Source organism: Calonectris borealis, chromosome 2 (genome assembly GCF_964195595.1).
Source record: "Calonectris borealis chromosome 2, bCalBor7.hap1.2, whole genome shotgun sequence".
NCBI lineage: Eukaryota > Metazoa > Chordata > Aves > Procellariiformes > Procellariidae > Calonectris > Calonectris borealis.
In genome coordinates this window covers 105,531,800-105,547,965 of record NC_134313.1, presented here as the reverse complement: position 1 = coordinate 105,547,965, position 16,166 = coordinate 105,531,800, and the positions used below count along the sequence as shown (strand labels likewise).

The 16,166-nt window shown below is 37.8% G+C and overlaps 1 protein-coding gene across 11 annotated transcripts in view; it reads right to left on the bottom strand.

The window, feature by feature from the left end:
* CTDP1 (CTD phosphatase subunit 1) overlaps positions 1-16,166 on the bottom strand; it is a 117,736-nt gene that overhangs the window by 57,478 nt on the left and 44,092 nt on the right. For 8 of the 11 annotated variants that reach the window (XR_012672525.1, XM_075142854.1, XM_075142852.1 and 5 more), the window contains 2 exons: positions 15,809-16,039; positions 9,170-9,335 (listed from right to left, as the gene is read on the bottom strand). Coding sequence is in view for 9 of the 11 variants with exons in the window: in XM_075142854.1 (XP_074998955.1) it covers positions 9,170-9,335; positions 15,809-16,039 (397 nt within the window). In the remaining 2 variants the exon portion in view is untranslated. Of the gene's footprint in view, positions 1-5,468; positions 5,610-9,169; positions 9,336-11,968; positions 12,975-15,808; positions 16,040-16,166 lie in introns of those variants that run through there. The other 3 variants (XM_075142855.1, XM_075142857.1, XR_012672527.1) reach the window with 3 other exon arrangements.

Genomic DNA, 16,166 nt, shown 5'->3' with positions numbered 1-16,166 from the left:
ATAACCAGACATACTTTAAAAGCCAAAGAAGTTGCTCATATCTGCAGAAACAAACACACAGAGCTTAATCTTATTTGCATAATAATTTTTACTCTGTGCTTAGCAGAATGATAGCAACATGTAAAAAGAAGTTACTTTTCTCACTAACTTATGAGAAAATTCTCTCAAAACCCAAGATTACTTACAATGAAACATTTTTGAGAACACCTTTGGAAGAATGGCAGAGGACCTGAATCAACTGTTGATTGCATCAGAAAAGTACGAAGAATGTGTAAGATGGCAGAAGCATCTTTGTTGACAAGTAAATCAAATCAATCTTTGACTGACTGTCAATAGAATAAACAGGGAAATCCAGACAAAACTCAGTCAGTCAATCTTACTACTATAAATTTTATCAAATACCCCAAAAAAAGGCCAGCTCTGAAATAAGTAGGACTGCTTCTTTAGTTGATGTCCATTTGGTGCAGCCCATTAATAATATCTATTGTAGCCCAACCATTTGTTAAAATATCTGAGCATAATAAAAGTGAATCAGCCTCAATCATATGCTTTCCTTTATTTTCTCCTAAAAATAGCTTGACCAGCCAAGAATTTGACTGATCATGTTCATTTTGCACAAGATTCTATATAATAATATCACCTTTTAATTAACAACTTGTCACGAGTGCCATCAAACTAATCCTTACATATACAGGTAGTTTCCATTTTTATCTACAAAATGCAGATATTTATACAGTGTGCCATCTGAATGCCAAAAGGTTCCAATATGTTTCCCATATTCCCTCATGGCATATAAATTCATAAAAATAACTCTAAAATGAAAATGAGTGCACCAGAAACTGTGCTTAAATAATGTTTTCTAAGCAATCTGTGTAGAAAAACAGAAGCCATCCAAAATTGACTGCCTACTTGATAATATCAAATTAGATAAAAGTCATCCTCCTATTTTGGTAATCAGTTTTCCCCTTGTAAAACGTGATATTACATAAAAAAAACTCTTTACAAACACTTAAAAAAGCTGCTAGGGCAAGCTTGGACCATGATGCCCTCTTAATAAACAAAAACTAGCAGATAACCAGCTCTATGCAATTAGTGCATAAACTAATGGTCTGCAGATAAATATCAGACTGAAAAAAGGAAAAAAATATGTTTCACATGTTGATAATCCATTCCAATTTCACTAGCCTTATCTACACTGCATTTCTTTTAGTGTTCTTTCAATTAGCTGAACAACAGTCAGAGTGTCAGTGTTTCTGGTCAGGATGATTTACCTGCAACTTAAACATGACCAATACTGATTTTTTTTGTTGTTTTTTAATATGTTTATATCTTCTGTAATTAAAAATAAATAGAAATGCATTGCTACTTTTTAGAATTGTTTCCGTTTTTCAGTGGAAAATGAATTCTTCAAAGCAAAACATAAAGAGAGGCGGAAACAAATGACTGATATCCAGCTTCCTTTAAGTGCTTGTCGTTCCTCTCCCCATCCCACTGTACTGATCTCTTAATTCTGCACTGCTGATTCTCATTGCCAAACTATTAAAAATAGTACTGGACAACTTTACTCAGTTTTCTCTACTAATCAGATGAGATATGGGTGAAATAATTGCTTTAACATTATAGTATTTTAATGTTCAATTACTTCTGTGTTATTTAACCATATTAGAGGCAGGTGAATGTCAAAATCTTAAACAGGGGAAAGCAGTAAAAATACTTTTCTCGTTTTACAACAGCTTTAGGCTATGTTCATTACAAAACAAAGTAACATTTCTTGGTGCATCAGCCAGCCACCATACCACAGCAAGTGCTCCATGAAGATAAACCAGCACCCCGATTCCTAGCACCGCAGCCTCACCGTTTCTCTCCAGAAAACTAATCTCGGAGTGACAGACAGCAAGCGACACATTTCGTCTTGCTGGGTTAAGCCGTTCGGGTAATGAGCGCTCCACACTGAAAACGAAAAGCTGACAGGGCTGGAGAACTGGGGTTTGCTCTTCTGCGCTGGAGAAGCTGGCCAGAGCAGGGGGCGGAGGGGAGGCGGGAGCGGGCCTGCGAAGGAGGGTGACAGGAGGGCCGTGGCTGAGGGAACAGGCGGCACCGGGGAGCACCGAGGCCCACAGCCGACCCAGGCCAGCCAGCCCCTCTGTCCTCAGGCCTGCTTACGCCACAAGATGTTTCGGCAAATGGCTTTCATACAGGCTCTTACTGTCTCGGAAGTTTTTGATGAAGAGTAGCATATTTACCTTTGATACTTCTCCGTACCTATACTTTCATCAATAGTTACCTCAAAAAATGTTTTTAAAAGTTCAGTTCAAGTGGAAGCGGTCTAATAAGTGTCAAGCAGACCTCATAACTTCCAAGGGCCAAGGTGCCTGGATGACAATCCCTGACAACAGCAAGGGTACACTCAGGCACATTCTTTTAACTTCAAAAAGGTGGCACTTTATAAGAATAGACTGCTAACTAAATTTAGCATCTGTACAATTTATGACATGCTACATGTTAAGGCATCACACAAGAAATTTTGTATGAGAAATGTAGTTGCGGAAATTCAAAGAGCTGTTAACATGCAATGCAGTGCCCAAGTGAGCCCCAGGCAGCTATTATTTTGCACTAGAGACCACATCCTCCGCATTAAATTAGTATTTTTAAACTAACCAAGAAGCTAACCACTTGCTGAGATAATAGCTTTCACTAAACTGAAGGAGGAAAACACTGCCTCTTAATTCACTGCATGGTATAGCCACTAACTTAAAATACAAAACAGAAATTAAGGAATAAATCTGCTTAGATGAAAGCAAAATGCAGAGTGACAAAATGGCCTTATGTAAGAACAGAATGTTGTAATTTCGGTCTTTATATATGGCACATGAATTCCAACTTACTTAAAAGGAAAAGAATGTGCAGAATATGTACCAAATCAACAGAACCATTCTGATGCAAAAGTAGTTCATTAGGCAATTACCACCCAAGAAAAATCTGTATACTTAAATGCACTGATGCACAGAACATACCTTTGCAATGTGGTCACTTTGCAGCTGCTAAGTACATATCCAGCCAGATGGTAGGAATCATTGCAGCTCCACTAACTGAAGTGAGAGATGGGAAAGCTGGAGGCCTGACTGGTATCAGATTCACTCCCTCTCTTTCCCTCTCCCAAGTCCCAAACTGAAGGAATTTAAACCAGCAAAATATTTTACCTTAGATGGCAGAGATGATGACACTTGACAAGATACAGATGCTACTCTGAAACACCCTGACAATAACGGTAATAAACACAAAAGCATAAGGATCATACAACTAGTAGACTGCGTGTGCAGAGCTGTTCCAGGACATTAGTAATCCCAGGCCATCCTGGATGAGAAGGCACTGCAAAATGTAATTAGAAATCTTTCTGCCTTACTGAACTTACTTAAATCTTACTGGAATCTTACTGCCTTACTGGAAGTTCCTTTTTGAACTTCCCATCAGTGGGTATCTGCCTAAGACTGGTCCTGCAAGTGTTGACAGTGAGAGATAGAAGTCCCTACGGCTGGCTGCCTTCTACTGTAACTTCCAGTCTACCATGGATGTGGCAGCAGCCTGTATATGAGCAAGAGAGAACAGGTCCTTGAGCTCAACACGGGCTCATAACTCATGGCGGGGGGGAGGAGGAGGGCATGGAAGAGACAAGAGGGTCATTTCTTTTTCCTTTGTCACTGGCATTTTATAAGGGAGCATCTTGGAATCTTTCTATGCGTTTCTACAATTTACACAGACTGGTGAATTAGAAAGCACCTGAAAAATAAAATAAAGGAACTGTACTGCCAGCCACAGCTCTTAAAGGAACAGACAAGAGAATAATTTGTAGCCAAAAGGAAGAGAGGAATGAAAAGTCTTGACCTTGCTTACTCATGGACAAGTGATTTATCATACACAAGAATGTCAACCTAATTATGAAAGGGACACTGATTACAAAAGGGAAAATCTTTAAGAGAAAGCTGATTCAATTAAACATTTTTAAAAGAAGTTAGCACCATGCACGGGGCTAAAAACAACCTTTTGGGTATGCAACAGATATCCACGAAGAAAGAATAAATTTTACAGAAAAGCAAAGTCAAGGTCCATCATGAAGCAATTAGTATGTGAAAATAAACACAGCTTATTTATAGCACATAGGACACGACAGTGTTAAGATTAGATCAACTTGACTAGGTAACTGTATATGATACTAGCCCAGTTGCATAAAGTTGTCTCCAAATATCATTTAGGAATACAAATTCAGAAGAAAACCATCCTTAATAAAAAGGAATTAACAATAGCTTAAATTAAATAAAAACAATTTCTAAATCAGCAAGACTAACAGAATTTATTAAATGTTGATCATAGGTCATTTTTGCCGGTCTTCTTTAAATGTATAAGTAATTGTATCAGTGCTGAAAGGAATCAATATGCTAGAAGTTCACAGGAGCGGTTCTCAATGAATTCTGAAAGAAATATCCTTACAAGATGATCCATGAGTAACCTCTGGGAAGGAGAACTGCACGTCACACTGTACTGAGATAATCAATTATGAATGGAAAGACATGTTTATGTCTTCACATGATTTGTATGCCATTACCTTCCTTTGCGCAACTTGCTTTAGCTAATAAATCTTATTTCTGAAAACGAATAGAGTTATTTGAAGCCTGGATTCCACTTTCTGGTTTTTGTCAGTAAACTACAGCAGATCTGCACAACATTGTAGTGACTGGTAGGTCAGCAACTTCCACCTAGCCCAGGCGAAGGATGATGGCTCCATGCAATCACACCAAAAAGCACACAATGAACGGTCCTGTACCTCTACAGTAAGCAGGTGGGCAAGTGGACCCCTGCTGTAGTGGGGGACAGGAAGACCTGCAGACAGCCCAGTTCTCTCTCCCTACAGCACAGGCTTCTGCAACAGTTACTTTCCAACACAGTCAATGAAAGGAAAAGTAGATACCTTCCTGGTAAGTGAGATTATTGCTTTTGAGAAAACAAAAGTCATGCTGGAACAGGTATTACGGACAAGAGATATTTCTAGTTGCATTTATTGACTGCATTTAATTGTTTGGAAACCTCCTCTTTAAAGATGATTTTCAATCCTTGCCCTTTGGTGAAACCAGCAACATACGATGAAGATTACAGCATGCTAGATACAATCCGATATAAACAGCATTTTTATGGAGTAATCTTTTGCAGGTTATATGTCAGATAACCAGTTATTAAGAAATAAAAGTTCATCCAGGCCTTTAAAAATGACTATAAACAAGCTAATTTAACTAGCAGCATTTAATTCTGCTTCCCTTCACCATTCCATAGCAGAGACAAACAGCAGCAACCAGTTGCAAAGCATCTGTATCTAGCTAGCACAGAAAAGAAAGGGGGAAAATGTTCTCTCAACTGTGAGGCAGCAGCATTAGCAGGCTGTATATTTCCCAAGTAGGGATCCATCCTTATGCACTTACTCTGATTTGGCAATTGCCCTTTGAACAGCAATCCTATTACATTGAATACTCTTGGTCTTGCACTTCCTTAAAGTTCACACAGTGCCTCATGTCAGAGGGAAAAGAAGCTACCATTGGATCTAGTCTCCAAGATCTTTGGCACTGAAAAAGATACAAAAGGTTAAGTGACCTTAAACTGCAACCCAATAGCTGGGATGCTATTTATTTCCTTTGACTTAATTTGGTATCCATAGCACAACTACAGCTAAAATAATAAGAAAAGATAAAAAAATCCATGTAAGATCAAATTTTAGTAGAGATGACTATCCGTGGCAGTTCTTCCTCATGGAATATTGGAACAAATACTGCTTTTTTACTAGGAAAAGTGGCAAACATGTTTAAATAGGTTAAGGATGGAAAGGGATTTAATTTCGGAATAAATCATAATTAAATTATCTTTATTGGCTTCCATCTTGATTCTTGTAACAAAACTCTCCCATGTATAAACTACATGCAAATTCTGTATTGCTTGGGGCTGTGTGGCCTTTTCAGAGATTTTTTGCAAAGAAAAAGCAAGATTTCCTTTCGACATTAAGTGCAAAGGAGTTATTTATTGTTTGTTATGTCCACAGAAACAGTATATATAAACGCTTGCATTTCCTATTTCATCTCATTAAAAAAAAATCCCAGTGCCTAAAGCTAAAAGACTCCTTTTGATCTAGTAAAAATCCTTATCGGAATTTGTCAGGGAATTCAGTAGAAATACTGAGGATGCAGTTTTAAAACTAGAGGGCTGCAGTTCTGCCTTCACTGCTTATATTCCCAGCTCTTTCCATCTTCTGCCTGCTCCTGGCACTAGCACTCATGCAGTGGCAATTGTGAGTTCTTTCAGGAAGCTGGTAATGATGAAGATTAACCTGGAAAGTGACCTTTTCTGACCAAACCAGCTCCCTTGAACTAGTTTGCTGCATGGTCCCATGATTATCAACAGCGGCTCAGGGGCAGGAACAGAGCAGTTGAGACTTGGGCAGGCTTACACTGCAGCAAAGTCACACTGTAACTTGCTTTCACTCTTCTTGGACCACGTACTCCCAACCCTAACAGTCTCAGCACTAGCACTTGTAGTTGTGGAGCAAGGCACCACCGTTGTGACTGAAACAGACTCCCTCGCTCTACCAAGGTAGTCTGCAATCAGCGGTAGATCTTGTGGCTGGCATAGCCACTAGAACGGATACAAATGAAGCAAAAGCATTTCTGTGGCAGAAAGCAGAAATTTCACACCTCTTAGTGACATGATTGCAGAAAGGTTCTTACCCATTAACATGTTTTGATAAAGAATGAGATGGGGCAAATACCTTTCTACGGAAGTTAAAGTAGTCACAGTGTCACCAGAGTGAACTGAGCACTAACCGGCAATGCTTATCAAGCTTATTTTCACTTTATTTGATAATGTTCCTGATAGCAAGATCTCCTGTGTATGCTCCACTAAACTTTTATATTTTATGGACTACATTACCACATGTCCTCGCCCTGTTTCATAAGTGTACTCCCACACAACCCCATAAAGTCCTGTTTTGTTTCTTACATTACATTTCTTGTACATGAATACATTATTTTACCAAGGTGATGCTAGCAGTCCCAAGGTTAGTCCACAAAGGTTAGTCTCCCTTGGCTGTCTCTATAGTCAGCTCCCAGGTGATGATGACCTGCTGGCACTACCATGTCCAGTTCAACATTCCCAATATATGTCGTCTGTGTCCCCTTCTCCATGTCAGTGCTAACTGACATGTTGGGGAGCTACATGTTGGGGAGCTGAAATACCAGAAACTCCCACCCCGCTTCCCCACCAAACAAACCCAAAACGTACACCCACACAAACAACAAGTGAAGAGTTTCTACTGGTTCAGCTGCCCAAGTATCAGAGAAATGTAAATTTAATAAAGACAGGGGTGGGAACAGAGGCTGGTGGAAGGGAAACCTTTTGGCAGCAACTATAACCTCAGATTATACTCCTGGAACCAAAGCTAAGTCAACTATGAAAAAAAATCCATTGGAATTTGGGCTTCATTTGTTCTGAAGTTCATGTAGTCTATTCCAAACGTAATACACAGCTTAAGTAAAAGCATAATTTAAAAACAAATCATCGCAATTTAAGATGTTTATAATTGTAGGCTAGATAGAAAAACTTTAATTCCTTCGGTCTAACTGTAGCAACATAGAGAGCAATCAATCACAAAACGAACAGTGCCAGAAGATTCAGATTTTCAACAAGGTCCCTAAATAGTATCTTTAAAAACAGAACAATACATACTTTATGCAGTAATTCTGGAAAACATCCACACTTTCTTTTGGCTCAGTGCACACATTACAACAGCAATACATTAATGTTTTCCAAAAGCCATACCATTAGAAAAATGTTAGTACACAAATACATAAAAACAATGCATAATAACAATTTGTTTTAAGTACCACTGACAAGAAGGAAGAGACCGATGGATTCGGGGACTGGCATCATGACAAGAAGAAATACTATTTCTTGGGAAAGTCTGAGATCAAATGGGCAAAATACTTTGGAACAAAAAGCAAAAGAAATCAGAAGTTGCCAACTCCGAGAGTTACTAGGTAAAGTTAAAAGCTTGCACTCATCCAAAATTCAGAGTAGGTCATCACAGCGGTTGAAAGTTATTGGACCTTCCTCTAGAATACCAGCTCAAAGTTCCCCCAGGACCTCTCTAGCAACAGCACATCTCAAAATTACGCTATGCTGTACACATACACTCTTTCTTTCCTTGGTGATATATGCAGTTTCCTTCTCACACTTTTATTATATTTTCCAAAGATAATTCTTGAGGCCTGTTATGGCTAGAACCTTGTAATCAACTTACTGCCAGAAGCTGGCAAGTTATACGCTCCTGTCCCCACCCCAGTGAATGATCTAAGTCAAAGATGAATTCAAGCTCTGAGGTCACTAAGTTTTACAGTAAAATCACACACAGTGTAACGAATTCATGAAAACATGGTATGCAGTGATAGGTATTTTTTCCTCTCTATCATTTAATATTATGTAAGATGGTGGCTCATTTGAAAAGAGCATACACAAGGATAAGTGAAAAATAAGCAGCTGCTAGAGGTTCACAATGAATTTCAAATAACATGGTTTTGTATGAAAAAAGTACAGTTCACTCTAACAGAAAGTTCCCTTCACCTGCAAAACAGGGATAGCTATGATTTAACAGCACTGCAATTACAATGTCTACAGATAACGAGGCCCCATGTTCCCCTTTGGCTCTCTGATCTTCTCTACAGCCTCTGCCTTTTACATCCACAGACCTCTCTTCTCCCATCCCACCACTGATTTTGTCCAGATCATTTGAAGATTTACTTTAAAAATAAAAAAGTTTAAAGTAACACCTGGCAAAGCTAAACACACAGCAAACGTGATAACATGTTTTGTGTGACAAAGCTATACTTAAATGAAGTTCTGCTTTAAAGGCCTACTTACACTCAAGAGTACTTCCATTCCTTAATTCAAGTTTGCTTTGCAGAACATAACTGCATTTTAGACTGAACTGTAGTTCTTAGTCTGCTGTGGCTTTTATTTCAAGTTACTGTAGTGGCATACAAGGTCAGTTCACATACATGCATAATTCAACAGAAGTTAAACTGTTATGCATAACTAACAATCATTGCATTAGAAACCTGCCAGAATTAGTTAAGCTCACCTCTTTATCCATACTCTCTAAATCCTCTTTACATAGGGTGTACAGGGGCATTGTCTCAGACATACTTGGCTGGCGTTTCCGCTTAGATGGACCAGGCTGCTCTTCATTTTCACTCGCTGGTAGGTCTTCTTCTTCAAACATCTGCTGCTGATGTGGTTGAACAACTCTGAAAAATTTCAGGGGTCCCACATAAGAAAGATTTATTTGATTTACAGCTTGTCTAGAAATAAAATCCTAAAACAATTTATGATTTAGTATCTATGACTTTGCTTAATAGCGTTCTGTGTTCATCAACAGAAGAAAGATCAAGTGTCCCAATGATTGCTTTTATTTTCAGTCTGATGGCTTCTGATTCTACCTTTGACAAGGTACTCACTCTCCTGCCTTCCCATTGTTCTTGTAAGTAACCACCAAACCTTTCTTGAAGCCAAGAGTTTCAGTAGCTGCAGATGCGCTGCCCTTAAAATACATTAACGTTTGTGCTCAAGTGGAGTTCGTCCATCACTTGACACATTTAATCATTCAGGAAACAATTCTTACATTCTAATATATTTTTCCTGATCTATGTTATGCTTGTATTCTTGAATCTCAAAGTATACCCTTCTATTTCTCAATCTTACAGATAAGAGGTTTGCAAGTAGAAAGCTCATTTCTGTAGCCTTGATCTTTAGACATTTCCCAGATGCTAAGCCTGGATGAGATGCAAAACAGACCGTGTTTCTTTTTGGCTAGTGTATTCAAATATGATAGCATTTTCTTAGTTTGTATTTTACTACCTTGTTAGTTACTGTATTTAACCAGAACACGCAGATACCAAAAGGAATGTCAAAATGTTCATAAAAACGGTAAAATAATCATAACTTCATGAGAATTGCTTTATAATGGTAATAAAAAGATAGACTACATCTAGAACAACAGCAGGAGACTTCTACATTTCTTGGGTAACTTTTTCTTTGTGAATATTACTTAACTATTAAAGACTTGGAGAAGCTAAAACTGCTACACAATACAGTTTAACTATGAATACTGAGCTGTAACCCTCCTGGAACACATTACAGCAACTCAGCACCAACCAGAATCTTATTCAAAGACCTTAGGTCATAAAGCTCATGGATAACAAATTATTTACGTTAGCCACAAGATTGTGTGTGTGGGGAATGATTACCACAAGCAAGTATAAAAGTGACTGTATTTGAAATCACAAGATGTTTCAAATTGTAACTACCAGGTGAGACACCATCAAGCTGTTTCTGAGGGTGGTGGCGATTAAGAAAGGGCACAGTGTGGTCTCTGCTGACAAGAGTTTCAGTGTAGGATGGCTGCTTCTCCTCAAGCCTGGATTTTCAAGAAACAGCTTTAGATCAGCACCCCTTATTATTATAAGCCATTATTAAATTATGTAAATCCAGTCACAGGTAAGGTTCCACAAAATCATTTCCCCTCTCATGAACTTGACAGCTTCTTAAGACGGCCATCTAAATATCAAGATTTTTTCCTACATCAGTACTTCAATTCCAGAATGTATGAAATCTGAAAGTCACATGAAGCTGTCTTATTGAGCTCATTTTGAGGGCTCAGATTTCCTAAATACACATCTCTCTCCTCTCAGATCCCATGCATAGGTGCAAGAGATGTGAATTCATTGTTTGATTTGGGGATGGTGGGGGAAGAGAGCCAAGCCATTGCTGTGCTACCCAGAACTGCGCTATCTGCTGCAGGAGAGCCCCATCCGTTCAGCGCTACTCAGCAACACAGCAGAAATGTTCCCCTTCGCAGTTTGTCATTTCTGTACACTGGAACTTCCTATGAAGCCAAAACAACAATTTAGATGTTGTGGAAACGAACTAACCAAACTGTTTTCGTTAGAGATTTTCATCACAGCTTAACAGTTTTTTTTTGTTTGGTTGGTTTTTTCCCCCTCCCCTCTACTAAATGTTTTCTATTTTACAAGACCACACGGTTTTCTTTTGCTATTAAGCTGCTCTCAGACAATAATTTTCATAGGTAAAAGAGTAAAAAAATACAGCATTACACTATATTTTCCAAAAGGATCTTTTAAAATATGATTTCCACACCTTTTTAATAGGTACCCTAGCCAAGAGAAAGGTGGTGATGCTATTTACATTCTTAGTAAAACAGAGAATGACAAAACAACAGGTATGAGCATCTTACACAACTGCATTGAAAACATGACAAGCTTGACCATGCCAAAAATTATACACAAGTTATATGTAGCAGGCAGCCAAGCAGATTTTCTTAGACTAGAAATAAATCTAGTATTTTTTTTAAGAACACATTAACATATTGATGACAGCGAGAACTCCTCTTTTTGCAGTTTCTGTATCATTGTATTCTTATTTATATTCTTTATTTGAACACTTTAGAGAACATCACTCTCACCTCAATGGGTGGCAAAGGCAGGAATTACTTTGCATCATTATTAAATAAAAACTTTATTGGCAGTTTAAATCTGGAGATACTGCATCCAAGACTAGGCATAGCTATGAACTTTTTTACTCTGAAGCAATAATATGCAGAAATATTACAAGTCTCAGGTAAGTCTTGAAGACTCCACCATTGTTAAAAAAACATAAAATACTCCCCCTCCTCCCCCAGAATAAAATGTGAGATCATCCTTGACCACATTATTATACACAAATATTAACTGTAAAATAACTGTATTAATAGCTTCTAAAGGCTTTTGTCAGATTTTTTTCCCAGTATTTTCCAACTGCTACTAGATAAGATACACTGGGACTTCTCACTAAAGCATTGCAAAAAGCAATATAAAACAAAGACTTCTTTAAGGTTTGTAAGAAACATTTTTATTTTATCAAAGACACTTTTCAGGCTTTACATTTTCAGCTGCTTGTTAGGTTGATTAAAATTGAAAGACATACAAATGCAGGAATTTACATTTATTTCTAATTAGATGAGATTCATGAGTACTTTTTCAAAAATAACATCATATTCAACCCTGCACAGGTTGGTTGGCGCTTGCCAGTCTTACACATGCATGTGTGCTAGAAGTCACCACATGCAGGGTGGGTTCAACATTTATGGAAGTTACAAGCATCTTAACACTTTCATTGATACAGCATCAGGGCAAAAGTTAAAATAGCATTATCATCATGAAAATGTTAAAAATATTTAAATTCCATTAATGATTTCAATTTGGTACTTCGTATTTTTGCTGTCATAGCAAGACTAATAATATTAGATAGGAAAAATCATAACAATGAGCATATAAATTAAGACACAAAAATTTTAAGTGAAATTAATTTATACGAATCTTAAAGAATTGCTTCAGCCACCAACATCTGCTTGACACACCTTTACAAACCAAACATTTGGTGCATCTTAGCACTATTTAAAACCAGACAGCCACTTAACTTCTCACATGTAAATTATATCCATATTTTAAGCCTTGCTTCACCTGTTAGTGTATTATTAGCGTTCACTGGAATTTAACTTGTAATATTATTTTTTCTTTATTGTCATCCAAGATGCCATTAGCATTTGCATTTTTTTTTGACAACACTACATTACACATCTCATGACCTGTTACAACTTTAGTGTTTACTGCAATGTTTGTAGAATACTGTTTCCATATGAAAATGCAAATTGTTGAGATACATACGGAGTGTCAAAGCTCTGACATGCAGGATATTTTTAAAGAGGAATCCTTGCAGTTCTCAGACAAAGAAGAGCTCCTGCCGGCCGCCAGCAGCCACCGAGCACCACTGCATTCGCTTCCCTTCCCTTCCAGTACAGCCGCAAACTCTTTGCCACCCTTCCGCTCAGGCTGCAACAGCCATGACAAAAAGCAGGTGTTCAAGTCTCACTGAGCACAGTGGCAAGATCTATGCCTGTCGCATGAAACATTGAGCAAATCAGCTGAACCATCTCTAGCTCACTGGTGACAGTTTCACTGTAAATTGTGTGTCAATATTTAAACTAATCATATCCTATTTTAAATTATGTTTCAAGTTGAATCCCAGAATGAAACTAAAAATGTTGAACCCAAAATAAAAAAAAGTGAGAACTGAGACAGTTCTTATGAAATGGTACTCAGATAACTTGAAGCCCTTTTCAGTAACCAGCCTTGCAAGAGGTTCACTTCTAAGGTCTATTCTTACAGTAAGAGACCAAGTACCATTGCTATGACACATGTGGCTATCCAAGGGTTTCCTCTCGCAGCAGTGCAATTTTGTTGCCCACTGTCTGAAATTCAGAATCATATGAAGTTTTTAGAAACTATCAAAGAAGATTATTGGAGACTTTGCATCCACCTGCAACAGGAGTGGTTGTGAGTGTTAACAGCTTTAACTCTGCTTAAATTCAATGGCTTAGTTACAAATACTCTTACCTTTCTGTAGGAGGTGAACATACAAGCACATGAATTTTGTCAGGACACAAAATACATTGCCTTCTACCAAGAAACTGCTGCACTAAAGTAATTTTCTCTAAAGTCAAGTATCACATCAATTTTTAAATTGGATGTGAAACTTTTTTTTAAAAGCTGTCATTGATGTATGCTTTAAGATAAAGCAAAGCGATGATACAGTACTTCTGCCTCAGCTCTTGCTCAGTCAAAACACAGCAAAGCTGTTCCTGTTCAGCTTCTTGTTACTTCTTTACAGCCTTTGTGCTCTGCCTGCGCTGTACTTCCTATCCCTTAAAAGTACTTAAAGCGGTATTTGATCACTGCACTGCTTTCCTCCTAGACTTTACCAAGACACTCGTCACCATCTTAATTGAAGATAACGGAACTGCTCTGAGGAATATAGACATGCCCCAATTAAGCGATCAGTGTTTACAGGTCACTAACTTTACCACTAGAACCAAATCAACAGGAAATGATGATGAAAATACTGACTATTTGCCAGCATATATCTTACGTTAATCGGCGAAGTTGCAGCACAGTTGAGTAATTGGATTTACTTTCTTAGATTAAAGCATCTCAACCCTGAGCATTGATAGTCAAAAAAATGCTTAAGTGAAATAAGATAAGGGAGTAGGAAGAAGATACAGTCTCGCTCCATGCCAAAACCTGTCTGGGGCTCTGAGAAACTCAACTAAGACAGCTGAAGTATATTTCTCTCCTTTTCCATAAGATGTTCAAGTGAAGAAGCACCTCTGCATTAAAGAAAAATAAGCCTAGGTGTGGACATAACTCTTCATTAAGTTGTTGACAAAGATAGAACAAACATCAAAACCTATTCTTTCTAAAGCATTGAGTGATGCATCAACATAAACCATCATATTGAAGCATCTTAGAAGTGTCATGACAATTATATACACGTACAACCTTCCCAGCTCTATTTCTAGACAAACTCCTTGCCACACTAACTGACAAACAAAACCAAAAGCTTTTCAGCTCCTCTCTGGATACATGCTGTGTCTTGATTATTTAAAGATTTTCCTGCTCATTTAACATGTCATAGTAAAGTGAAATACAGACTTTAAAGACACAGTTAAAAAGGAACTGAAAACAAGATGTCTTCATAAACAAGAGACTCAAAAAACCTACACTGACAGAAACAAGGAAGCTGAAATAAGAAAAAGCCTATAAAAAGATGACAACTGAAAAAAACATAGGTTGAAATAATTTAGCAACAGGAAGATAGAGTGGAAACATAACAAGCTACACTAATATACAAAAACTTAACAAGTGATACACTGCAAAAGTGGCGGGGGAGGGAGAAGAAAGGTAGAAGACTGTGTGCATTTATAATTGTGCTTTGTATTTTTGTAGTTGCTTGGAAAACTGAATTGCTTTATAACTGCTATACTCTGATCACATTGTACAAAGGAATTTTGATCACATTTTACAAAGATAAAAGCTTCGCCTTCAATTGGGTACTTTACCTTTGGAGTCAACAAGCCTTGCTAAACTTGTTAGCATTCCAGAAAGTCAGATCTTTTACGTAGATACTTAGGGATGAATTTTAGATATTTTATGCATCCGTAAGAGACAAGTGTTGTCTTTGTAGCTTAATCTAATCCACAAATTTTGACAGAGTCCAGATGCTAGCCTTTGTACTTCAAAAGCAGGCCATCTCCTCTTCCTGCTGCTTTAGTGTCTTGATTTAGTGATCTAAGGATTATTAACTAACACTCAATCATATGGCCTTATTTAATAATGCTCAGCTAGCTACACTCCTCTTCCACCACTTCTGACATTCCTCAAAACAAAACACAAAGCTGATGTCCCATCTGAAGGAATTAGGTGAAGAGGAAAATTTTATAAACAAAAGCCAAATGCTATCAGATATATTCTATAGACAAAAACCCCAATCCATTACTCTAAGACTTGTTAAAAAACATTAGGCTGCCTCGCTTCAGAGATGAGTTATTTAATATTCACGTTAGAGCGCAAAAACTACACGCTGCATTTATTTGTTCTGAGGTTTCTAGTTGCACTTAAGTGAGGCACAAAAAGCATCTGGAATGCTAGCATCCTCATTTCACTTCAGCTGACTATTCACGTTCAGTCATTTCCTTGGCTTTTTAGAAAGCAAACGAAGTAACTAAAGCAAAGATGACAATTTGATCAAATGCAAAGATAACAAGAGTTAAATTTACCACAGCATCTGAAAATATAGTTGAAGACACTCTTAGCTATGCTTTAGGTACCTGAAGGACGAGTGTTCACCGTGGACTGGTAAGGTGATGGGAGGAGCTGGAGATTGGATGTACATCGACTGGCCAGAGGTCTGAGTGCCTTTCCTGATTAGCTTTCCAGTGTTAGGATCATAAAGTCGAACTTCAGGACCAGGTTGAGACCTTGGATGGATGGGTGTTGGGTGAAACAGCGCTGTCTGAAAAGTGCTGTGTGTATCAGGAAACGTGGCAGGGCTGTTCTCTCTGTTGGATGAAGTTCAGAAAAAATAGCTTTAGAAATTTAAATGAGGTATCTAACTGTAATGTAAAAAATGAGCATTCCTTTTTTCTAAAGGAGAAAGTGGGGGGAAAAAAATGGTTTGGCAGATTT